A 26,744-nucleotide genomic window follows, 5' to 3' on the forward strand; every position below is an offset into this window, starting at 1 on the left:
AGTAAAAAATTTTTTCTTTACCTCATTAGTAAAAAGGAGGCAGCACTAAGGATTCACTTTAGAGGATAAGGATAACAACAAATTGTTAAATTACGAAGTTGATATTTCTTTATTAAATCATATATAAAAACCATGTAATGCACATGGAGCACTACTGAATTAATCAACCTACCATAATAAATTATCCTTCAAGTTAAACTAATAATGGCATCTATACTTTTTTTCCAAAGTATTTAAATTCAAATGCCAATGAACTCCTCTACCACAATTTTAGGTCAACTCATGAAACTATTCTGCAGAGTATATATGTTATAGTTAATTCTTGATTTCTGCCCCTTATTATTCTTCAAAGACAGGGAATTCAAATGTTAAGTCTTACCTGACCAGGTTCTGTTCCAGTAACAGTCAAGTCTTGGATGGATCTACGTCTTGGCTGTCCGTTGCCTTTTAAAAGATAAAAAAAAGTAGAATACTGAGATCTCTTCAGACAGACAACAAGGTTGTTACTGCTACAGTAGGAGGCCGGAATTTGTTCCTCCTTGGATCTACACAAAATGTTTGTGGGAAAAATAGTTAAGTCAGTTTATTGTTTAAAAAAAAAAAAAAAAGAAGAAGAAGAAGAGAATGTTGTAAGGAAAGGAAGAGAAAACAGCTGCAGAATTTTAACTCAAAAGTTGCTGGCCTACAGCAAAGTAGGTCCTACTCCTACCCCACATGAATAGCTGTTGAACTCTCTTGCACCATCTTCTGTCATGTATTTAAATAGATGAATATTTGTGGGCTGGGGCTGATGATGGCATCTATTTCAAGGGCCTTACGTTACAGTTTCTTCAGCAAGACAACTAGCCAGCAGGTAGTATGACATGACTGCCTTTAACCAACAACAGTACCTTGTTCATTCAGGGCCTAAAAGGATGCTTAGGCTTAAATTTATTATACTGAGTCACACTTACTTAATCCCATTAGTTTTTGTCAGAATCTAGTAAATTATTACTGGTGAACAACTATTTTAATTTCCTACTGAAGATGAATGACTCTCATTCCATTCTCAAATGTACAGCTTGCTGAAATGGGCTATTGTGTTAATCCTGCTTTAGGAACATCAATGCTAATAATAATTTAATCTAAAAATCAGTTTACAAAAAATTTCTATAAATATAAGCAAAATAGAATGAATTAAGCAGGAGTATCACTCAGTACTTTTATTTGGGCACAGAATTGGTTGTATGGTATCTTCTAAGATGAGAGATCAGCTGTCTAAAAGGAAACACCAAAATATTGTGAGAAACAGCTGATACAATACTCAAAATTCTTTTGACTCTGAAAGCTGTATTATATAATTTTTCAACTAGTAGGTAGCACTCAGAACATGCACTCTAACAGTTTTGGCCCGATTAGCAGACAATTCACTCTTAAAATTTTATATTTCTATAATCCTCAGATCTTATTTTAAACCAATCAGCAATATACCTTAGCATCTTAATCCATGTGACCCCATTATTATTTTGTATGTAAACTCAAAGGACCTTACAACAGAATAATGTTTAATGCAGTAATACGTGCAGTAAATATAAAAATTCAAGTTTATAGCCACACTCAAATTTATAAGACATCATCGCTTTTCTTCATTTTAAGCTATGTTTTAGAATTCTCTGCATAATTTTAGCTCAAATTTACTTCAAGTTTCATTTCATTCCAAGTTCCAACTTTTTTTTTTTTTAAAGATTTTATTTATTGGAGAGAGAGAGAGTGAGAGAGAGCACAAGCAGAGGGAGCGGCAGAGGAAGGAGAAGCAGGCCCCCTGCTGAGCAGGGAGCCCAATGTGGGACTCGATCCCAGGACTCTGGGATCATGACGTGTGCTAAAGGCAGATGCTTAATGGACTGAGCCACCCAGGCGCCCCGCAAGTTCCAGCTTTTGGATACAAATTAAAATAACACAAATAACACACATTTGTTGAATCAGGCACACTAAGATACTTTTATGAAAATTTTTAACTATCGCTGTTTCCTGAGAACAAAAAGATCCCTACCACCATGACTAATAAGCAATTTTAGGCACACTTCATTCAACACAATCATTCTAAAATTAGCTTAGATGAGACAAGCTTATAAAAGTGTCTGGAATTCTCTTTTCAGATTAGCAACATTTGTGAATCTGGGGAACCACCCAGCACATGTGTCTAAAAATCATTACATCACCACTGCAATAACAACAAAAACACTAAAATCTAAGGGGGTAGAAGGAAGGGGAATAAAAACTTTTAAGGAAGTAGGGTAAATAAGAGGTGACACAGTTAACAAATGCCATAAAATGAGAAATCTTCAAGCTACAACATGAATCAAAGCAAGCAATATTAGGCAATGCATTTTAATTAGCATAACCATGGCAGAAACCATCTGGCAAATAGTTTAGACAAAGCAAAAAAGGACTGCAATCAACAAATACTTGTTGCTCCAATATTAAGTTTTAAGTCATAATTTAGAAATGTGAATGTAAAAAAAAATAAAACTCCTATTATTGCAAATGAAAATTACTGGGTGTGTTCTCAGTAAATTCAGCTTGAGTCTGAACTTTTTTTGCAAGTGAATACTTTAGAAACTCACTTATTTTACATTTTTTCATGGTTCTTTGATATGTGCATACCTATACTACACATGGTAGTGTAAATGAAAAAAGTAGAATCAAGGGCCAATACGACGTCTACAGATGCCTGATCAAGGAATCTGAAACCTGCAAATGACGTCCTGAGTATTTCATTTTGTAATAAATTCTGGAGCTTTCAAAACTTACAATAGGGAACAAGTGATATTTTTTAGAACAACTTCTCTAAGAGCAACAAAAGGAATATACTGTATCTCTAGCCCATCATAACCCCCCACATAGCCCCTTTCCCTCCAAAAAGAAAAGTATGGTTAAAATAGCAGCTTATAGGCCAATTCAATTGTTCTTACAATAATGTCACAAAAACAGAATCCATCTCTTCAAAAAGCTGCTCTTTTAAGTACAACTTATTTACTGAACTGGTATTTGAAGAGTCCTTCCTAGTCACTCCTGTGGCTTTTCTTATTGGTTTAAGTAAGCTCATTTTTATTACTTATTTTTCTATTTTCCAAACTTCCTGAAGACTCTTTTCATGTAAAAATCAACACTACATTTTCCTAGAGACATCTCTTAACAAATATTGGAAAATTTGAGATTCATAAGTTTTGAATATTAAAATATTCCTTAAAATAATATCAATGAATATTAATATATTATATAGAAATATTAATACAAATTATATAGAAAATAAAATATTATTAAAATATTCCTTAAAATAATATTTTTAATATAAAAACTGGATATTAAAATTTTTAATATTAAAAATATTAAAAATTGTGTTTTCTTCATGTGTAAAATACGTAAGATTAAAAAAATTTGTACAGCACTATACACTGTAGTATTATATCACTGCTTCATAGTAAACTGTGCAATTTAAAAAATATATGTTCTCATTTAGGCTGCCACAAATTTCATATTCTTTTATTTATTTCAACAAATCCTACCTCATTCCTTAGAAGGCCCTTCAGGGTGAGTTTTTTTTTCCTCCTATCAAAGGAAAGTAATTATTATTGATGTTTTGTTTTCTAACAAACTAGCTTTCATTAGGTTAGAGTTCAGCTTTTTCGACTGCAAAATGTGATCTTGATAGGCTACAATATGTAAAGACTACTAAACATTCTCTTTAATGTTGGTTAGATGAACTTCCCTATTTAATTAGCCACAAATACAGAATTTTAGTAAGGTGAGGTGGCTACACACAGCAGAAACAGAAATATTTCAGCATAGCTCTCCTTGGGCCTCAGAGTCCCTAATTCAAAGGTTTATAGCTGCTAATGACACAATGTGTCCAAGGTAGGAACTTGCCAGATCTAGGAAAGTTTCCTTCTTATCTGTCTCTTCACACCAGCACTGCACTATTCAGGGGGAAAAACTGCACCAGTAATTTATGTACTTACAGTTAAAGTAATGTTTATAAATAGTATCTACTGGTTCTTGAACCAAATATAGTATTAAAAGGTTATATTCTTGTCCTGACAGGAGAAAGCCAAATAGTGCCCAAGTGTCTCTGAACAGTATTGCAGCCTCCAGCTGTCCAGCATTCTACAAAGCCCTCACTGCACTGCCCCCCCACCAGCCCAATCTCTTTGCCAATTACTTCAGGTATTTGAAACTTCGAAGGAGGAAAAGACTTAAATATGAGAAACTCAACTACCCATCTATTTTTGTTAAATATGCTTGGGCTCTCCCATACTCCACTTACTCTATTTAACTACTCATCATACTCTTGAAAACAACTAATATAGAGCTAAATGTGTCTGACTGAAATTAAAAGTGAATATTCATTAAATATTTCTCAGTTAAGATATCTAACTGCAGCTGAAATCGTAAGGACACCTGAAGTTTCTTTCAGCTTTAAGAACAGTATTACAAAATCGGAGGGGGAGATAAACCATGAGAGACGATGGACTCTGAGAGGCAAGCTGGGGGTTCTGGGGTGAGGGGGGTGATGGGATGGCTTAGCCTGGTGATGGGTATTGAAGAGGCCATGTTCTGCATGGAGCACTGGGTGTTCTACGCAAACAATGAATCATGGAACACTATATAAAAAACTAATGATGTAATGTATGGTGATTAACATAACAATAAAAAAAGAAAAAAAAAGAACAGTATTACAAACAAAAAATAGCAGTTAAATTCAGGCTCTTCAGGGAGCTGGGCAAAAACATTTTATATGACTGACTATAAAACATTTGCATATTCAATCTTTATTATTTATTATATCCTTAAGAACTGTATGTAAGATGGAAAATCATCTTTGGTTAAAGCATTCTATGATTTTAAAATGCTATGCCATATTATTTTAGCCTTACAAAAGGTATACTAAAGCACCACTGTTCAAGGCTCTCAAATAGAAGCACATTAAGGCAATTTTTATCTACGGAATAAATGAGAATTTTCAAGTGTTTTAAATGAACTCAAGCATTATAATTTAGTCTGAACTAAGAAATTCAGAACTGAGTATAACAGCAAAAAAACTGTTTAAACATAAATATTCTATAAAACTTTGTAGGTTATTTTTTTAAAGATGTGTTTATAATATAATTACAGTAGTCCTACAATATCAGTATTTGGAAAAATTTACTTTTGCAATATTTGGAAATATGTATCATTTTAGGATAGTAATCAATCTGGTCTAAACTGTGTGTAAGGAATTTCATTTTAGAAAGTCAGGAACTACAGAAGACTAATGTTTCCATTAAATCTTTTACAGGTGGTATATATGTATGTATTTGATAGTAACTTTTCAGTGGATTTCAAAATGCATTATTATTGCAGTTGATTTCCTTAAGTGCTGTAACTATTCACACAAGGACTCCAGAGCAGAACTGCTAATCTTTTTCGATTACTGAAACTAAAGCCATGAACAAAATCTGCATTAACTACTCAGTCTCTTACTCCATGCTTTAAACGGGAAAAGGCTGTTGCTCCTGTTTTGTTAATTTTTGACATTTTACCTGTTTATCTTTTATATTGGGATTTTTGAAAGAAATGTAAAATTTAGCTATTCTAACACCAGTAAATACTATCAGAATGTATTATATAGTTTCATAATTCATAATCCCTATTTCATTTGAGTATATGAGATGAAGATGGGGGAAAAAACAGAACCTTGGAAGCCTGGATATAACAAAACGAATTTGAGAAAGTCAAGAAAATCCAAGTAGAAGAACCAAATAAACAAAAATTGTATTCTTATTAAAATCTTGGAGGAAAAAAATTAGTAAATTTAAAGCAATCTAATAATATGCCACTCATTCACCTTTTCTTTAAATAAAAGTAAAACAAATTAAAAGGAACTGGCTAAAAGGGAGAAATGATTATGCTTTTAAAACTTGGAAAATATTTAAGAAAAGTCTATTTCCTCTTCTCAAAGTTCATTTCAGTTTATCAGTTTATCATGTTCAATAAACAAATAGATTAGAAAATGGTAGGTCAAACAGTTTAAATCCTGAGCAAGAAACCTCTACATTTACATTTACTTTGCTTAGATGGAACCCTGTTACTTGACAGGGCCCTCTCCACAAACGAAGAATTAGCAAAATGTCATACTCTACTGGCAATCTGCTATTAACTACGTGTTGCTTTGTAATAAAAAGCCAGATTGATCTATAGCCACTCTTTGTGGGCAGTGAAAAGCAGAAGGGAGTCATCAGCAGCAAACTTTGCCAATACTTCTTCAGAGCCAGCGTCAATGTACAAGAGGTATAAAAAATTGTGTAGCTTGATCCATAGGAACTCCTGAGGTATTAAAGGGTCTATTTTTGCATGACTTGAGTGACTATTACATTAATGAATGTCATTGTAAGCCTTAGATTGCTTGCTCTTCCTCATCTGAATGATGGCAGAATATAAAACAGTGCAAAGAGCAAGCAAAAAACAAGACTTGAATTTGTCCACCTGTGACTAGATTAGGCATTTCAGTCATTTTACAATTTAAACAACTTGGTAAATTTTTAAAAATTCAAGCAAGACACACCTTCAAAAAGATATATTTGTACATTGCCAATAAGTACACATAAAAGTTTTGTGATGCTTAAAGGAACACTCTTTTTTATTACAAGAGGCAGTTCATTCCAAGAAGTATATTAGACCCAGTATACTGGACTTGGCCAAAGGAAAGTATTATTCAAAATACTTATTCATTACAGATAAGATAAAAAAAAATTGCTATATTTAAAAAAATGCTTACAAATGGGATCCAATATTAATGAGTACCTGTTTGGGTATATCAAGAGGTTCTGTAATACCACAGAACTTGTGGGAAATGGGACTTTGAAGAAACAAATTCTAAAAGGTACTAAGAAATTTTGGGAATTAAGTATCATCTTCCTTTATAATTTAAAATGGCCACGTAAGACCATTTGAAATATTCTCAAAGTATGGGTTATATTTTTATATTTAATTTAATTTTTAAAAATACAACTTAAGAACACATTAATGTCTGGCTTTTATGTCCAACTGTTGTTAATTTCAGTGCTTGTATTCTTTTATTAAAGAAAGCAAAACTGATTAGGTTAATGTTTGGATATCTGGGGGGGAAGTCATCAAGAATATTTAATAAAATGTGTTATTGAATACCATTTCTATTTGAATAGCATTGTTGCTCTGGCAATTAAGAGCAGACTTAAGGTTTCCTGACTCCAATAAGGACCCAGTGTCAAGAGAGGGTCTTCTGGCCAAAGAGCTCTCTTTAATGTGAACACTAAAGAGGAGCAAGGCAGAATTACTCTATCTTCTCTGACGCCAACAAAAGAGGAGAAAATGGACGTGACTTGGGAGTCAGATCTAGGTTGGGATCCTGGCTATGTGGCCTCTGGGAAAACCACTCAAAACCCATTAGATCTAAGTTCCTCATTCGTAAAATAGCCATAATTTTATCTGGTAACCCATTTATAAGACTGCTATAGAGGTCAGTTAAGAATGTGTACTCTGAACTACTTTATAGGCCACACAAGAGCATCTAAGCAGGGTTTCTCAACATCGGTACTCTTGACATTTAAGGCTGGGTAATTCTTGGCTTTTGGAAGATTGTCTGGTACACTGTAGGATGTTCAGCAGCATCCCGGGCTCCTGCCCACCATATATGTGCCACCTGCCACTTGTGACAACCAAACGTGTTTCCAGATGTTGCCAAATATCCCCTGGAGGGCAAATTCATCCTGGTTGAGAACCATTAAGACTATTCTTTCTCTTTTCTGTCCCTCGTTATTTTGTACAGTACTGGCTACAGCATTCAGTACATGTGTGTGTATGTGTTCTTAATGCTTACTCATAGACATGGATTAAGATTATACTGCCATTTGCCTAAATTCTCCTGATTTACTCAAACATTGAAAGTAATCACACTTAACAGTATGCATGTTTAAGTGTTCCCACTTCTTTAGTCAAAATATTATTCTCTTAAACACTGTACCTTTCAGCATGGAGGTAAAATGACTTAATAAATGAAATTACTATGTGAGAAATGGGTTAACTCTTTTCTCTGAACAGCAATAGTGATGATGTTATAGAATAAAGCACTTTGAAAGAATAAAAATTACTTTAATATAAAATGGTTTTCTACAGATAAAATGCCTAAGAATTATATTATTTATGTTTTATGCATATTTATAATTTATACAGATTTTATATGTATCCTAGTTCCTGGCCATGGGAGGTAATAATAGTTTGTTCATTTAATAGGTACATATTTATTAAACACTATGTGTGAGGCACTGTCAGATAACTGCTGATACTGTCAACCGCAAGTAACAAAGACATGGTCTATTCTGTTTTCATTTTACTAGAGGAGAAAATGACCTCTAGGTATTCAACTACGATACAATACTATGCTAAAAGCACAATCACAGGCAGTGTATAGAGTGCTGAGGAATTTACCCAAATCACACCCATGAATGTGTGTGGGAAAAACTGTGTATTTCTTTTTGGGGAAGAGGTGGAGGAAAACCCAAAGCAGATGGAGAAATAAATGATAATTTTGATGACATATATTAACCGATAATGAAGGTCACATATGCCATTTAAGCTTCTGCCTAATATGGTGATTTAGAGTCATCTATGAAATTATTACTATAACAAATAAAAGGAATTTACCAATTAAGACTGAAGTACCATGTGTGAGTTAGGTATAAAAACATGTAATCTGCAAGAAGATTCTTTCGGTAACATACAAGAATCAGAATTGACCATGATTCTTTGGCAAGATACCATGCAAAACAGCAAATCTCATTTAGTTTTGTTTCTATTTTCTAGTTAAGGCAAAATGGTATTTAGCAATTCTCTTTTTTCAACTTCAAATTTCACTTGCTACCAACAGAAAGAGGCTTGGAGAGGAAGCCTAGAGGGAACCCCAGAAGTAGAAACTAAGGAAGGAAAGGAGCCAAGGTCAACAAATATTTTTAAATAGTTGTTTCCTCTTTCTGCTGGGTGCAAATAAAGTCTTGGTTCAGCTCATCTGCTCACTTAAAAGCAGGGAGGAAGTTGGTAAAATTCTAGGCTAGTATTCTCCCTTCTGGGAAAAGGTTTACTTTGCCTTCTATTCTACCCTCATTTTTGGAGATTTAAGGTATCCTGTCAAGTCTGCTTCAGTATATATAAATGTATAGTTTTCAATCTGTCTTCCTAATCTCTGCATGCAAGGTATCTCTTTTTATGTCCTAAACAAATTGGAGCAAGAAGCATTTTATAAGTACCAGGGATCATTATTCCGGTCCCATAGCTATTAGACCAACTCAGGTGGTCTATGATACCTGATATGACGATCTCAGGGACATCCAGAATGTTGCCAAATGAAGCAGTTTTACGGTGGCCCCGTTTAGGCTTGGAATAGGCTGCAAAAACATATATATACAGTATACATGCAAACAACCACAAACAGTAACACAGAAAACGATTAACTACAAAAACAGAATACTTTTCAAATAGTTATGTTAAAAATACTTCATGCAGAATGGCATGCAGAACTATCTAACTTTTCATCCATGCTTAGAAAAGGCGTGATTTAGGAGAAAAATATCAATAAAGATGTCTCACATACTGGTTTTAATTAGCAGGAAAAAAAATAAAAAGGACAGAGACAAACAAAGCTGCAGGGTAATGAGGAAGCTAAATTTCAAACATGTTCAGAGAAACAATCTACCTAAGTGAAATCGCTGATAAGCAATGAAGGGCTAGGATGAAAGTGGGAAGGGAGAGAGGAGTTAAAACGAAATAAGCTGCCATATTTGTTTTAATCACACAAACACAGGAATATATGTTCAAATTAGGTGTTTCTTGAAGTGTGCTATAAATAAAATTTGTGATCATATGATAATTATTGAATCAAAGTGTGAAATGTATATGCTTTTTAAAATAAGTATTTACACATACTTCTATTAAACTGAATATTTACTGTAGTTTCCAAAGTTCAAGGTACATTTCCATTAAATGTGAACAGTATTAAAAGCTGGAGAATACGAGTTTTTCAAAGACAATTCATAAAAAAAATCTGAATTGTATAAAATTCAGTGATGTTCAATGGCATCTGTTCTACATTTAGAGAGGGTGGGATAATTTAAATGTGTGGTTGTTTTTAACCTAGTGAAATATCACTTCTGTAAGGAATAATTATAAACCAGTACCTGACTAGAAAATTGACACTAGCAAAGATATAAAACTGTTATAACACCACTTCTTATTTTAGAGTAGTAAGCATTATTTAGCACATCTAACTTGAATGATACCCTTGAAGTGGAAAGGTTCCCCAAGTGTGAAGATATGTCACCGTGTGCACTATTCATCTGCCACTACACTGAGATGCCCTCACTCCACAGGAAAACACTTGCGACTCAAGAGACCAGGAGGGCTTGTTAGTGGCTGATGAGCTCCATTCAACTTGATCATTTATAAAGATCCATCTGTGTGCTAAAGACTTCCAGTCCCCTGCCAATCTCTATTCTTCCCCTCTTTCTAGCAACAGAACCCTGACTTTACTCAGGACAGCAATGTCCCCAGATAAAAGATCACAGATCCTTTTTTCCCTTGCAGCCAGGTGTGGTCATTTGACCATATTACTATGGCCAAAGGCATCTATATGGAAGTTGTTAGGGGGAACTTCTGGTAAAGATCCTTGAAAGAGCTTGGGCATGGGCCTTTTGGCCTTCCCCTAATTTTCCTTTCTTGCTGCCTGGACTGTGGATGTGACAACTGCAATTATGATAGCTATTCTGGAGCACAAAGTTACCTTAAGGATGGAAGCCACACAATAGGATTGTGACCCAGAAACAGAGGAGCTCAGTTGCCTAATGATCATAGAGCCTACCTTCAAATTTCTTTATGTGTGAACAAGAAAGCTTATGTGTTAAAGACACTGCTACTTTGAATATTCTGTTATAGCTAGCTGATTCTAGTGCTGATATAATCAGTGTTCATTAGTAGATGAAGACAAGTACAATATGTTGGTCCTCTGGAAAACTTCTGAAAAGAGCTCCACAAAAAATGAGAATTTCTATTTAGAAAAAAAGAAAAACAACAAATGAATGAGAAAAAAGACCTTAAAAAAAAAAACAAAAAAAAAACCCCAAACAAACCTGGTTAGCTAAGTTAAAAAATATATATACTAATATACATGAAAATACACATGTATACACATATATGGTTAAGAGACCAGAGGTAAATACACAAAATTGTTAAGTGTTTATCTCTTAAGTGGGACAATTATGGAAAACTGGTTTTTTTTTGGTTGTTTCCATTTTCACATTTTCCATAAAAGAAATGTATTTACTTTTATAATTAGCTCCCCTCTACCCCTGGAAGAAATGGAAAGAAAACAAACCAGCATTACTAAGCTCAAACCTGGTTAGAAAGAAGGTTACATGTTCACTCAGGTAATAAAACATATACAATTGACCCTTGAACAATATGGGTTTCAATTGCATGGGTCCAATTATATGTGATTAAAAAAAAAATACAGTATAGTACTGCAAATGTGTTTTCCTTATAATATTCTTTTTTTTTTTTTTTAAGATTTTATTTATTTGGGAGAGAGACAGTATAAGCAGGGGGAGCAGCAGCGGGAGAGGGAGACGCGGACTCCCTGCTGAGCAGGGAGCCAGATGTGGGGCTGGATCCCAGGACCTGAGCCAAAGGCAGACACTTAACCGACTGAGCCACCCAGGTGCCCCTAGTTTCCCTACAATATTCTTAATAACATTTTCTTTTCTCTAGTTTACTTTATTGTAAGAATACGGTATATAATACATATAATATACAAAACATGTGTTAACTATTTGTTATTGGTAAGGCTTCAGATCAACAGTAGTAGTTAAGTTCTGGGGGAGTCAAAAGTTACATATGGATTTTCTTTCTTTTTTTTTAAGATTTTCTTTATTTGAGACAAAGCGAGAGAAAGAGAGCAAGAGAGCATGAGGGTGGGGGGGAGGTGAGCAGAGGGAGAAGCAGGCTCTCCAATGAGCAGAGAGCCTGACACGGGGCTTGATCCCAGGACCCTGACATCATGACCTGAGCTGAAGGCAGACACTTAACTGAGTCACCCAGGCGCCCCTGGATTGACTGATTGATGTTCTTTCTCTTTCCTTCCTTCCTCTTTCTTTTTTTCTTCCTTCCTTTCTTTAATTTTTTTAGGTTTGACTTATTTATTTATTTAGAGAGAACAAGCCGGGGGAGGGGCAGAGAGAGAGGGAGAGTGAGAATCTCAAGCAGATTCCCTGTCAGACGCTCGACTGACTAAGCCAGCATGTGGATTTTCAACTGCATGGTGGGTTGATGCCCTGAACCCGGGCGATGTTCAAGGGTCAACTGTAATTGTTTTTGTGCTAACCAGTCCTTCTGTAATTAATCATTTTAAGAACTGAAAAAATGGAATTCAAATGCTGGCTTTTTCAAGATTGAATAAAATTACCATGATATTTTATATAACAATTAAAAGAACTAGCTACACCCAACTTAGCTATTTTTGCTACTGGAAGGAAGAGGGGCAGACAGTAAGGCCAAATCATATTTGGATCTAGAGTACATTTTTCTGCTAATTTCAAAACAAAATATTTGCTATTATTTGAAGTCAGCACAAATTCTAGTAGAAACACTAAAAATCCTCTACAACATTCTGGTTTTGGCAAAATTTCAATTTCCCACTTAAATTTTCAGTTCACGTTTGAGCTGAAAGAATTACATTTGATAAAAATATATTTTATGATCCAAATAATTTTACAAGTCATACCTGCTTTATTTATGGAACTGGAGAAAAACATACAAATTATTTGCTAGAAGCTTAGAAAGTATATTGTAAGCCTACTTCCTGCTTTAAAAAAATTTATGGCATAAAAAACCTGACATTCCCACTACTGAAACAAAACTACTCTTTCTACTCCTCTTCAGATTTTTATTTCCTTTTTACCTGTGGTCGCAGCAATCCTGGCTTCTATTTCAGACATGTCAGCACTCATCCTCTTGCCCTCAGAGGTTGGGGGCAAGCTCTCCACACTGCTCCCACGGGAAGCTCCCAAGCTTAAACGTCCCGATTCACTCTGTTAAAATTATAGGTCAATTTGAATTACTGAAGCTCTTTAAATTGAAAAATCCTGGGCAGCCTAGGAGGAGGAAGGTATCACCTGAGATTCTTAATGGATTCTGTTCTGAAAGAAAAGGGAAGTTTTAGGGAGAGGGAGCTGCAGCGGTAAGGGAGAGAAAGCTACAGACGCTGCCTTTAGGAAAGGGCAGTCACTGGAGTTGGGAGTTAAAGGCTACAATTATTAGTTAACCTAAATGCCTCAGGTAAGATGAATAAAATCACTTAAAATACTTTTAAATCAACAACAGCAAAAATATAACATATCTGAACAATACGAAATGATAGACTTAGGACAAACTCCTTTAACGGGGTAATAGAACCAAGAAATAACCATTTTACTTTTTTGTTTTTTAGCATTTTACATTTTTAATCATCAACATTAAAGTTAGGGAACATCACAGGGAAGGAGCTGCACTGTGGCAAAGGCAGCAATCATCAGGAGGGAAAATAATTTGGTGATAAACAGTAGGAAAATCTCATTTTATGTCTCTATTCTGTCTGCTTTAGGAACAAGATTCAGCACTTGTATAATGGAAGATGACAAATAATTTCAGTTAGTATAAAGTTATGACTACTAGTAAGGTCATCATATGATTTTACTTTTAGTAACAAAACAAACCTGTTGCTTTGCCTGATTTTTCAACAATTTTGATTCTAAGCGTTTAATAGTATCATTTGTGGCAGGAACTTGCTCCATATTAGTGTCACTTTTATTACTGGTATTTGTAGAAGCGATGTCCATGAAGGAGCCTAGGAAAGCAGAAATATTTATGATTATAGGTTGGGAATAATACAGATGCTTCATTCAATAATATGTAACTTAAATTCTTTCCAAAACTAACAAGACATGAATAGAAACAAAATAAGACTTTTTGAGCCAATGAAGATATCCAAACTCATTTTAAATGAAATTTAAGGATAGTACAAAAAGGGAACCAAAATGTTTAGTCTCCGAATAGTCAAGGATGACTGTAAGGTTTTCAGCCTCAGCTAGTAAATCACAGTTTAGGGATTAAATCCTTAATTAAGATGAGGAAGACCATGGGAGAATTAAGTTTGAGGGGAATGTCAGGAGCTTAGTTTTTGGAAAATAGTAAGTTTGAGTTCCTATTAGATATCAAGTAAGTAGCTGGATACAGGAGTACGAGGTTCAGGTCAGGTGTGAGCAAAGTATCAGCAAATAGAAGTATACAGAGTTATGATATTAGATAAGATTACTGAGGAAATGAGTGTAGAGAGATAAGCAAAAGAGCCTTAATGACTGAGCCCTAAGCATGCTGACATGAATAGGTTGGGAAGATAAAAAAAATTACCAGCAAAGGAAACTATCAGAGAAAGTGGCCAGAGATAGAAGATGGAAACCCAGGCTAGTATGGTATCCTAGAGACCAACTAAAGAAAGTGCTACATATAAAAAGAAAGTAATGAACTGTGTCAAATGTTACTGAAAGCCAAAAAAGATGATAACTAGGGGCGCTTCGGTGGCGCAGCTGGTGAAGCGTCCGACAAGATCTTGGTTTTGGCTCCGGTCATGATCTCAGGGTCATGAGATTGAGCCCCAAGTCAGGCTCTGTGCTCATCAGGGAGTCTGCTTAAGATTCTTTTTCTGTCTCCCTCTGCCCCCCTGCCCTGCCCTACTTGTGCATGCTCTCCCTCCCTCCCTCTCAAATAAATAAATCTTAAAAATAATGAGAGCTGAAAATCATTTCAATTTAGTCATGTGGAGACAACTGGTGACCTTGACAAGAGCAATGCTGGAGTAGTGGTATAATAAAAGCCTGAATGGACTGGGCACTAGAGAGAATGAGGAAGAGAGAAGCTAAGAGGATGCAAATACAGACTATATATACCCTGGGAATGATTCCAATAGAAAGGCTGATGATGCAAGAGACTGAGGGAAGAACTGCTGGGAAGAGCAGGTGGGATACAGTGCACAAGGAGACAAACTTGCCTCTGGTGAGGAGCATGGAGAGCTCAGCCATAGTAACAGAAAAGAATGGAGAGCAGATGGGCACAGATACAGGTAGATGGGCAGATGGAGTAGGGGAGCTTCTGGAAGCTATCTTCTGATCGCTCCAATTTTTCTAAGAAATAGGCAAATAGGATCAGCGGAAAGTGAGGAGTGAAGAGGAGATATTTGCAGTTTGAGGAGAGAGGCTAAAGTATAAAATTAAGTTATCTAGGCGAGAGGAGATAGACTAAACTATAGTACAACCATCCAGCATCATTAAATCACTAAGGCATTTGAAGAGAGTAAACATGTGTTGTTTCCAGCCACATTCAGCTGCACTGGTACAGGCAAGGGCAAGCCAAGTGTCAGATTTAACCACTTGTGGTTTAGCCAAATAAGTCTAAGACAAGAAATTATAATAACTACCTGGAATTAAATGAAGGGAGGATGAAAGCAAAGATCTGAGAACTGTGGCTCAGTGAAAAGATGGAAGGATCAAAGGCCTGAAGGTCACCATACTTAAACAGTTTGGAGGTGGTGGTAGAAACAAATAATGGAGAAGTTCACTTTAGAATTCAGAGCAACTTAAAGATTTTCAGTAAAAATAGAATTTGGGAGTAACTATTAAATCAGCTTAAAATAAATGTAATTATTTTTGAGGCGGGGGAAACAGATGAGCAAAAATATTTGTCAGTAAAAATAAAATTTTAAGTACCAGATAAATATATGTGTACGTATACAGGTACACATGTACCTTTTAGTTGTAATTAAATTAATAATGAATGCTTAAAATGCCATATATTTTGAAAAGCACAATTTTTCTTAGAGACTTATTTCTGCTTTTTGATGAGCACAAACTACAGATTCCACTACTACTCTGTATTTATTTATCTATTTATTTATTTATTTTTTAAAAGATTTTATTTATTTATTTGGCAGAGAGAGACACAGTGAGAGAGGGAACACAAGCAAGGGGGGGTTGGAGAGGGAGAAGCAGGCTTCCCGCCGAGCAGGGAGCCCGACCTGAGCCGAAGGCAGTTGCTTAATGACTGAGCCACCCAGGCGCCCTACTACTCTGTATTTAGAAAACTAATGAACTTTGAACTAAAAATAAGAGTTCTTAAATAAGAGTTTCTATAGACTCTTTTACAAAGACCATAAAGTAGAGTGTTCATGATGAAGAAATATGCTGTTTTTTACATTTACAATGACTCCTAATATTATGTGATCTACCCGTATCTGTGTAAAAAACGATTTTATTTTTCAAATAAAGAATGACATTCCCAGGGCGCCTGGGTGGCTCAGTCGGTTAAGTGTCTGCCTTTGGCTCAGGTCATGATCCCAGGGTCCTGGGATCGAGTCCCGCATCAGGCTCCCTGCTCAGCAGGGAGTCTGCTTCTCCCTCTCCCTCTGCCTCTCCCCCTGCTTGTTCTCTGTCTCTCTCGCAAATGAATAAATAAAATCTTTAAAAAAAAAAAGAATGACATTCCCAGCAATACAATATCCCATATCTTTTTATATTTAACTATGCAAGAATTCTAAGACTTGGAAGCAGGTCTTTAGTAACTCTTTAATCTGGGTACCTTCATGAAGAATGATGCACCTGGAAACCCAAATTGCAGTCAATCATACGAAATAAAGAAATTAAAATGCAAATGGAGACATCATTCATTGCCTCTTGATTATAATTTCATGGGAAAAGACACACAAAAAATTAGGGTTATTACTCTTGCAATCTACCCACTTACCTGTACTGGTGGCAGAGTTGCTCTGTCCTTCATCTGAATACTGACAAGGATACTGTAATGGCTCATCTGCTCCTGGAAAGTACTATATATGAAAAAGGAAATCACAATTTAAAATTTCTTTAATACAAAATAAATCCTGCAAGAATTAACTTGAAGAATACACATTATTTACTTGTCCTGGGATGTGAAAGTAGCAGAGATGGTGCTTTATTTTCCCTAAGGCATATACTGAATTTATGATGGCTAAACTCAGTATACGCCTTAAGTTTTTTTTTTAATTTTATTATGTTAATCACCACACATTACATCATTAGTTTTTGATGTAGTGTTCCATGATTCATTGTTTGCGTATAACACCCAGTGCTCCATTCAGTACGTGCCCTCTTTAATACCCATTACCGGGCTAACCCATCCTCCCACCCCCTCCCCTCTAGAACCCTCAGTTTGTTTCTCAGAGTCCATAGTCTCTCATGGTTCGTCTCCCCCTCCGATTTCCCCCCCCTTCATTTTTCCCTTCCTACTATCTTCTTTTTTTTTTTTTTTTAACATACAATGTATTATTTGTTTCAGAGGTACAGGTCTGTGTGATTCATGAGTCTTACACAATTCACAGATGCCTTAAGTTTTTGATTTTACAAAGATGATGATAATGTGCTACTCTTAAATTTCAACTGTGATCAATGCTGTGTATGTACTTAAGTATCTATTTTACACAGAGCCTAGATAGTCCTCAAGAAAACAGCTTTATTTTTCTAGAGGAACAATCAAATATAATAGTATTCCTTGTAATTATGTAAAATGGATTTATGTTCTCTCATAGCACTGATACAAACTTCCAAATTGCAGAAGTTATTGTCAGTCTGACAACTGAGCCTGGTATGCCATAGAATAATTGTTAGAACCAATATTTTGAATATCAAAGATAGATTATGGCTGTTCCTCTATAAAACGGAGATACAATATTGGAAACTTTTGCTGGACAAAAATTAGAATTTAGGGAAAAAAATAAAGGCTTTCTTTTCAAATCAGACAAAGCACATATAAGTATAATTATAATTTGAACAATTTATATATCCCAATGTTTTAGGGTATCTCACTATGGAGATGAAGTTGTTTTCTTATGGGCACATCTTTAGGGCCTAGGATTCTAAATATAGCTGGTACCCACATATGATGGTAAGTTTTAATCAGATTAGTTCAATCTTGGTTTCCCTAAATAATTTTCAATAGAATAAACAAATCTTTGGCCATTTAGGAAGTCTATATTTAAGGAGACTGAAAGGTTCTTCTACTGAGCAAAATTGTTCTACTGTTCTAAAATTCATGCACTTTCATAAGTATGTGAACTTTTAAAGTCAAAGTACCACTTGGGAGATTTTGTTAATGCACCAAAAACTAGAAGCCTAAAATTAACATAACAAAAAATTTTAAAAAAATTATTCAAATAATTCTAAAAGTGTTTGTTTATAGACTAAGAAATTTTAATAATCATTTGAAAGGGTTTTTCTAAATTAAAAAATTCTATCTATAAATCCTAGAAGTTTAACTTTTTAATGGTAAATAAAAAGCTAAAAATATGCAGTGAAACAACAGAAGGTAAAAATCATTAAATAAACGTGTCTGGGAATACAACCATTCTATTGCCTTGCATAAACGACTGCCTAATGAAGATCTGTACTCAAGAAAATTTAAAATTTAGTTTGGCAAGTATTAGAGTCAGAAAATACCTAAGTCCTGTATAAAGACATCTAATTTAGCTTCTCTCACATTACAGATGGGGCAACAGGCCCCAAAACACATCTGTCCACTAAGTTAAGCAGGAGGAAAAAGCAAGTTCAGAAACCTAGTCTAGCTATCTTTCCATTCTAAAGAACTAGATTTTATCCCCCAAAATAACGTTTCCTCCTCTGATTATGAGTAATAAATGCCCACTCTAATTAGGACAATACAGAAAAGTATAAAGCAAAAAATAGCAATAATGTCTTTTCACTTTAAAACCCCATTCAAACTCAGTATATATCAAATTCCCCTAAATCCAAAGCCCCTCAAAAGAAGGATTATACCCGCATCAAGTGAGTCATTATTTTCACAATTTCCTCCATTGAAGGGCGCTGAGAAGGATCTTTAGACCAACAACGAGTCATCAGGCTCTCAATGGGCTTAGGTAAATTTTTGATCAGTGGTGGTCGAGTACCTATAATTGAAAATTAGAGGAGGGGGGGAAAGAATGTATTTACCCAAAGAATGGTGTAAGCTTTTTATATGTATTTCCAATACAGTATTTATTTTATAGATCTTGTAATTTAAGATTTATTTTGGAATAATAAAAGTACTTTTTTTTGGTCTATTAGGTTTACATTACATTTTCATAAAGGGGATGGTTACACCTTTTGCGAAGTCAAATTAAAATTTTTATATTCATTATAGTAAAAATAAGACTGAGAAATAGTATCTCATTTGTTCTAAACACTGTTCTTTTAACAAATAATAATGGCTTAGTGGGTGCTTTATTAAGTAAAATAAAATGATGGTTTGAGGTAATCTTACTTGAACTAGATTTTCAGATTCACTGTAAAAATTTCAAATGTATTTGAAGAATCACCTTCCATATTGGAAAAGTCACAACTATGGTGTTATACTCACTGACCTCTAAATGACTCTTTCGTCAATGGCAGACCTTTTTGGCTGCTGTGAATCCATCACTTCCCCAACTGAAAACTGTCAACTTTTGTGTAATTAACAAGACTAATATAGTGAGGCCCCTAACTTAAAGAAAGCCTCAAATATAATGAAATCTTTGTAATTCTACCAACTAACAAGTTAGTTCTTTTATTTTGTACTTCACTAACAGTCGATTATTTACTGACAATTGACAGAAAAACAAAACACACTGTCTTAGTCAATGCTCTAGCATTCTCTACAATGACATTAAAGGTAGTAAAATGAAAGGTAGTACAGGAAACAAACAAAAAAAACCACTTAGGATTACTCAGATGATGGGACTGTTTGACAAGTCTATGAATCACCTAGTTAGGCAGGTATTTGTATGATCTGTGGAATAGTGTATTAAAATGCCATAATCAGAATGATTATAACCAACTGATAGAAATTAAATAATAGAGAATGATATAAAAATTAGGAAGGTTAAGCAATTTCCCTCCATGAAGAGTTTATTTTCCCAAATCAAATGTGAAATAACTTGATTAATGAAGAACATGTATTCTAACATCCTGAGTGGTTAGAAACATACAACTACATGTTTAAAAGAAGCAGGAGGGATAAAGGACATTGAGTTCGTAAGTCAATATAACTTAAAAATATGGACACTGGGAGTCAGAAAGATCTGGATGGGAATCCCAGCAATACCACTTACTAATCTGATGACCTTGGACAACTTCCTTTCCCTCTCTAAGTCCTGGTTTCTGTAAAATTGTTAAATGAAGCAGTTACAGTACACTCCTTATAAGGATGAATGAAAAGATAAAAAGAAAGCATATGTGAAGCACTCTGTGTTTTGCCTTTATGAATAGCTGAACTAACAATTCTTCTTCTTCTTTGCTCCCTCAGGAGAAAAGGCTATACCTCCTCAATTAACCTTAAGAACCTTGAGAAAGATTTTATTTATTTTTTAAATTTTATTTTCTCCACGGAGTCCAATCTGAGGCTTCCTATCCCCTAGAGAAAGCCAACCTAGGTAGCTGGCTCTGGCTGTCTACTGATGGCCTTTCCCTAACTAGCAGGATCAGCAGACCTCCTCAGCCTTGGGCAAACGACAGGACCACTCTCAGCCCTACCCTACCTGATTTTGGGGGCGAGGGGGGAGGGTAGGTGATTGATGACAGCAAAGTATTCTGGTAACAAAGAACTGGACATTTTAATGTTAGGGATAAATGGTCTTGTTTAAGGTAGATACAATTGTCCAGACAGAAAATACAGAAAATATATTAAAGAAAAATTTCTTTTTACGAACCGTTATGAACAGCCCACATAATACGGAAAGCTGGGCCACCAATCTCATCAAAGGGTTTCCGACGTGTTATTACTTCCCAAAGGATAATACCCCAGCTGAAGACATCACATTTTTCACTGTAATTGCTACCTAGAGAAAAAGGTGGTATAATTTTAAGATTCTTTTCCACATGAATTACAGGAACAAATGCCTACACAAATTTTTAAGAATGAGCACTGTGTACAAAAACAGGAAGATACAGCATGTAGAGCTGAGAAATTACTTACTTTTTTTTTTTTTTAAAAGATTTTATTTATTTATTTGACAGAGACAGAGACAGCGAGAGCAGGAACACAAGCAGGGGGAGTGGGAGAGGGAGAAGCAGGCTTCCTGCCGAGCCGGAAGCCCGATGTGGGACTCGATCCCAGGACCCTGGGATCATGACCTGAGCCGAAGGCAGTTGCTTAACCAACTGAGCCACCCAGGCGCCTGAGAAATTACTTTCTAAAGTACCTTAAGTCTCTGCAACAAAACACTTATTTATGAATTAAGTATTAATGATTAACTTTAGAAAGTCGGTCATTTTCTACCTTTTCGTCGAGAGGCACATGATTTCTCTTTTATTTATTCTGACTTACACTTTCCATGGGGCAGAATATGAAACATTTGTACTTCCCTTTCTGTGATTTTTAAATCTTAAATTTTCTTCCCCCATTCATTCTCTTGATAGAACTACTCTACTATCACTGCAGAAGAGATTTCTAATTTAATGACAAGACTTTCTTTTCAATATCTGGCAAGATAAAATTCTTAATTTGCGGGGTGCCTGGGTGGCTCAGTCGTTAAGCGTCTGCCTTCGGCTCAGGTCATGATCCCAGGGTCCTGGGATCGAGCCCCGCATCAGGCTCCCTGCTCCGCGGGAGGCCTGCTTCACCCCTCTCCCACTCCCCCTGCTTGTGTTCCCTCTCTTGCTGTGTCTCTCTGTCAAATAAATAAATAAAATCTTAAAAAAAAAAAATTCTTAATTTGCAAACTTAAAAGTTATAAGCAATGAAAATTATGGATAACAAATTTATAGTAAACAAATTATGCTGCAAAATTTACAGGATCACTAAATTGGGTGAATCAGTACAATAAAGAGCCAAAAAAAACCCCCAAACCCCCCAAACCCACTGTATGAATGATTATAGTGATAATCACACATGTACTTAGCATGTGTACCACACAGGCACTAAGCAGTGCACTGTAAGCATGAAAATGATATTACAATCGAATTTGGGTTATAGGGGCTGACATCTTTCAGAAATGAAGAAATCGGCATAGTCTTATAGTATGAACTTTATTACTCTAAATTTTAAAAGTAACCTTTATTTCTGGCCTCTTTTGTATAAAATAAATCTTTTTGCTCTTTACACTACAGTAATACTATGTGATTTTGACTCACAGAGAGGCATTTTAAATGAATTGTTTTAGGGGTGCCTGGGTGGCTCAGTTGCTTAAGTGTCTGACCAGCTCAGGTCACCATCCTATGGTTCTGGGATCGAGTCCCACATCAGGCTCCCTGCTCCATGGGGAGCCTGATTCTCCCTCTGCCTGCCACTCCCCCTGCTTGTGCGTGCATGCACGCACTCTCTCTCTGTCAAATAAAATCTTAAAAAAAAAACAGTTTTAAACCAATGTATTCTGTATATGAACTTAAAAACAGGAAGCATTATTTAATTTTGTATAATTTAACATTTGCTGGTTTCATTCATTTTTTAATTGAATTTTATGGCAAAACAGCTCCACTCAAGTGACCAACTGCATGGCAAATTTTTCTCGCAGGTGGCTAAAAACAAAGAAACAAAAAAACTTTAAATTCATCAAAAATAAAAGAAATAAGCCATCATCAGAATCTGATTACTAAACATATCTGAATTTTATGGACAGTCATACTTCCTAACATACAAATCACACATCTTCAGTTCAACTTTTCTCACTTAAAAGATAATTTGATGTTTTCATATAGAAAACTATTATGAAATTTGTGGATCATTCTTTTAGAACTTGAGTGAGATATGGAGATGTAAAAAAAATTAAACATAAGCTTATCCTTTGTCTTTCTTAGTATTGTATTTCTGCCAAATAACTTGCATTCCTTCTAAGGCATGCTCATTTACACGGTCAATTTTTAATTGCTAGGAAACCAATACAAAGCACAGTTATTCTTGGTATTTATGTTCTATAAAGTTTCTGTGAAGACTGGACTAGTGAATGCAGTCATTTGCTCGTAGGGGCAATCAGGGTTATGTTCCTGTGAACCTCTTAGTGTCAACTGATCAGTACATAACCTTGTTTTATATGTGTTTCTGTTTAAGACACCTTATTTAATATATATTATAGGGTCATTAACATTGAACTCATGGAACACCACTATAACTCATGCTTGAATAAAGATTAGCTAGCACATGTATTTTCTCTGTTAAGATATATCACAGTCTTGTTATACTTAGGAACACTAGAAAGCACTTCAATGCTGCCCTTGGAGACCATCTTAAACAGTGAAATCACCAACAAAAAGCCCATAAAAAGTGAAAAACAAACAAACAAACAGGGTACTAAGTAGATCATTAAAATGACACAGTATGAGAGCTGAAATAAGAAGGCAGTGTGTTGTCTTGTTCCTCAGCTGGGAACATGTGTTGGATGACTCAAAATTTTCCCCTGCTCTGTACATGCCTGCAAATAACTATGAAAGCACCATGAATACTGATTTTAGGGTTAAAAATAGGCACGTTTTACAGCTGTAATAGGTGGAATGTGAAAATAAGGCTTGATTGTACATACACTTGAACTTGCATAGGACACTGCTATGTGACACAATACAAATCCTGCTATGAGATTTAAGTCTAGGGCTGTACTTATTTACTACCTCCTTATTAAACTTTAATACAGTTGACCTGTGAATATTGATTTGAAATGCAGAGGGTCCACTTAAATGCACATTTTTTTTTTGAGAAATACAGTACAATACTATAAATGTAGTTCCCTTACTATTTTCTTAAAAACATTTTTTTCAGTTTATTTTATTGTAAGAATACAGTAATACATCTATAAAATATGTGTTAAAAGATCGTTTATGTTATCACTAATGCTTCTGGTCAACAGTTGTCTATTAGTAGTTAGGTTTGGGGGAGTCAAAAGTTACATGTGGATTTCCAACTGCATGGTACAGTCAGCTCCACTAACCTCAGCATTGTTCAAGGGTCAACTGTATATCCTCTTTCTAGTATGTACTATGCAGAAATAAAACCACTGAAACAGGATAAAGCCATAAACACACACTGGATGTACATGGAGTTAAGAAGGCAGATTATCAATCACAACATGCTTTTGTCATTTACCTTCAAAAACTTCAGGTGCCATCCAAGCAGCACTCCCCTTGTTATTGGTCATATGAGTCTGAATATCACAGGCTGTACCAAAGTCACAGATTTTTAATACTGTCCCGCCTGCAACCAGCAGCAAGCTATTTACAAAAAACAAAAACAAAGGTTGTAAGACCAATACTTGATATCTACAATAAAAGAAGAGACATTTGTGGTTAAGCAAAATGTCATCATTCAACTTCTGTCAAATGCTTCCTGGTCACCCAAATAGCTCAATGGTTCACAGGAATATTAGCAAAAAATAAATGACCTTAACCTAGTTCTCTTAGGGAGACTGCTAGATCCACATTTTGATGTCTCCATCTCTATCTCCATAATCTTTCCTGACCATACATCTCCCTGGGCCAAAATAAAACATAGGGTTTAAAAAAGTCCTAGTAGGTCAACATTATGTGTCCTAAAATGGAAGTAAATGGATATCAATACCTTCGTAAATCACTTGTCCCCTAAACTCAATCTACCTATTGCAGTGTTTTTCAAGCTGCAGGCAGAAACCTAGTCATAAAATTTAAATCATAAAAATCTAGATCAGAGATCTGGAAACCTAAGTCACAAAACTCATTCAGTAGACTATAACAGCATTTAAAAAAATAGAATAGAAAATATCAAAGTGCATCACAATTAGTAAAATTAAATACTGTTTGATGTGTGTTGTTTGTTTTATACACATTAATATGCACACATGATAGACTGTGAAGTATTTCTTATTGTGGATCATGGTCCAAATGTTTGCAAACCTGTTTTGTTCTTATTAACCTTATGGTGAACAGAGATAAGTCTTTAGCCTACTGTTGCCAGACTGGTTAGCTGTTCACTGACCCCATTTCCTTTCCCTCCTGGGCATAAAAGATTACCCTTTCCAGACTTCTGAGTAGTTAGATGGCTATATGACCATTCTAGCCAATGGGTTGTAGGTAGAAGTGATGTACTTCACTTTCAAGCCTGGCCATAAAAATCTCCCACATACATATATTCCTTTTCCTTTCCTCATATGCCACTGAATGCAGAGGATTTTGAAACTACAAGGAGCCTGGGATCCTGAGCCACCATGTGAGAAACTCATATGAGTAAAAAAATGGACTTCATATGAGTAAAAAAAATAAACTTGTATTTTGTAAAGCCATGAGATTTCAGAGCTTACCTATTATAACACTGCCACTCTAACCAATGTAAGAAATTGGTATAGAAGTGGATGCTGTTATAACAAAAATCTAATATATTTGATATTAGCTTAGCAGTAGGGAACAAGAACGCTAAAACTGGAGGCTGGAAAGATAGAGATCCATGTAATGACATGGCAAAACATCTGGTAAAATTTGTCTCCCATGATAATTTGTGGCCTTGAAGGACTGGAAAAACTGACTGCTTCTAAACACCAAATAGCAGGAAATAAGACTGACAAAGGCCCTTAAGACTCAGTACTGCACCAAAGAACAAATTAAGAGAAAGTACTTCCCACCTACACTTGATGATTTCACGGTGCCTCTGTTCAGTTGAGAAAAGGCAATGTGGCCAGAAATCAAATATACCAGGTTCAAGATTTTGTCTAAGAATGAATTCTGGTAATAGTCATGGGCACATGAAACTGATTGGAACCAGGGAGATCACAAGCCTACTTTTGAGGAAATTAATATTGCCAAAGGAACCACAAATTTCTAATTAAAAGACTTTTGACTGTTTTGAGTCTTACAACAATCCTCAGGACCCCAGATCTACCTAAGCAAGGTGCAGCTGTGAAAACCGCACAGCTTTGGAGGAGAGTATATGCCAATACCCACATCTGACATGGTATGAAGAATGCACAAAGAGAAACCTACAAAAGGGTGAAGCTTGGAGTCATGAGCAATGGATAAGGGAGTTCCTTTTCAAGGGCCAAAGGAAGGTCTGATCAAGACCCCTCTCATAAATCCAGGGCAGAGGGACCAGACAATGCCAAGAAGTCAACCCTACAGACCAGTAACTGCTGTATGCCTCCATGCTTCCCTGTTCCCAGTGGAAACTTTCACTGATTGTCCTGTCTTTCTGCTATTATGTATTGTGTGAGTTGGGAGAGAGGTGACAGATAACTTGTCCTTTTAATTCATTTGTTTCCAAACTATGAGAGGCCACATCCAGACCAGCTGGAGGACCACATGTCATCCTGAGATGTTCATCCTGGATGGTGAACTGGATGGTGACTACAAGAGCCTTGGGGGATGTTTAACTGGCAAAGAGCAGTGTGTGGTTCTAACCTGTGGTTAGAGTGGTAAATACTCTGGGTGACTGGGACTGGCCAGTTGCTCATAAAAGCCATCCCCTTCTTCCTCTGGGGCATACAAGACATTTCCCAACCTGTCTTGTAGGTAATTATACCTAAGACTGAGTTGTGGCCACTGATATGTGGGTAGCGGGAGGGGCACTTCTAGGCCTGGCTCAAAAAACCTCTCGTATGTGATCTCCATTCTCTTTATCTGCTGGCTGAATACGTAAGTTCCCAAAGTCCTGGAGGATGGCAG

The 26,744-nt window shown here is 35.6% G+C and overlaps 1 protein-coding gene across 2 annotated transcripts in view; it reads right to left on the reverse strand.

The window, feature by feature from the left end:
• Positions 1–26,744, reverse strand: part of MAP3K7 (mitogen-activated protein kinase kinase kinase 7) — a 70,438-nt gene that overhangs the window by 19,519 nt on the left and 24,175 nt on the right. Inside the window, exons 6-13 of one of the 2 annotated variants that reach the window (XM_034991430.1) lie at positions 24,205–24,329; positions 20,843–20,971; positions 18,936–19,066; positions 16,873–16,954; positions 13,794–13,924; positions 13,001–13,130; positions 9,357–9,437; positions 380–444 (exon numbers count right to left, since the gene is read on the reverse strand). In XM_034991430.1, the coding sequence (XP_034847321.1) occupies positions 380–444; positions 9,357–9,437; positions 13,001–13,130; positions 13,794–13,924; positions 16,873–16,954; positions 18,936–19,066; positions 20,843–20,971; positions 24,205–24,329 (874 nt within the window). The remainder of the gene's footprint in view (positions 1–379; positions 445–9,356; positions 9,438–13,000; positions 13,131–13,793; positions 13,925–16,872; positions 16,955–18,935; positions 19,067–20,842; positions 20,972–24,204; positions 24,330–26,744) is intronic. The other variant, XM_034991431.1, reaches the window with a different exon arrangement.

Source organism: Mirounga leonina, unplaced genomic scaffold (genome assembly GCF_011800145.1).
Source record: "Mirounga leonina isolate KUSES-001 unplaced genomic scaffold, KU_Mleo_1.0 Mir_53, whole genome shotgun sequence".
Lineage (NCBI taxonomy): Eukaryota > Metazoa > Chordata > Mammalia > Carnivora > Phocidae > Mirounga > Mirounga leonina.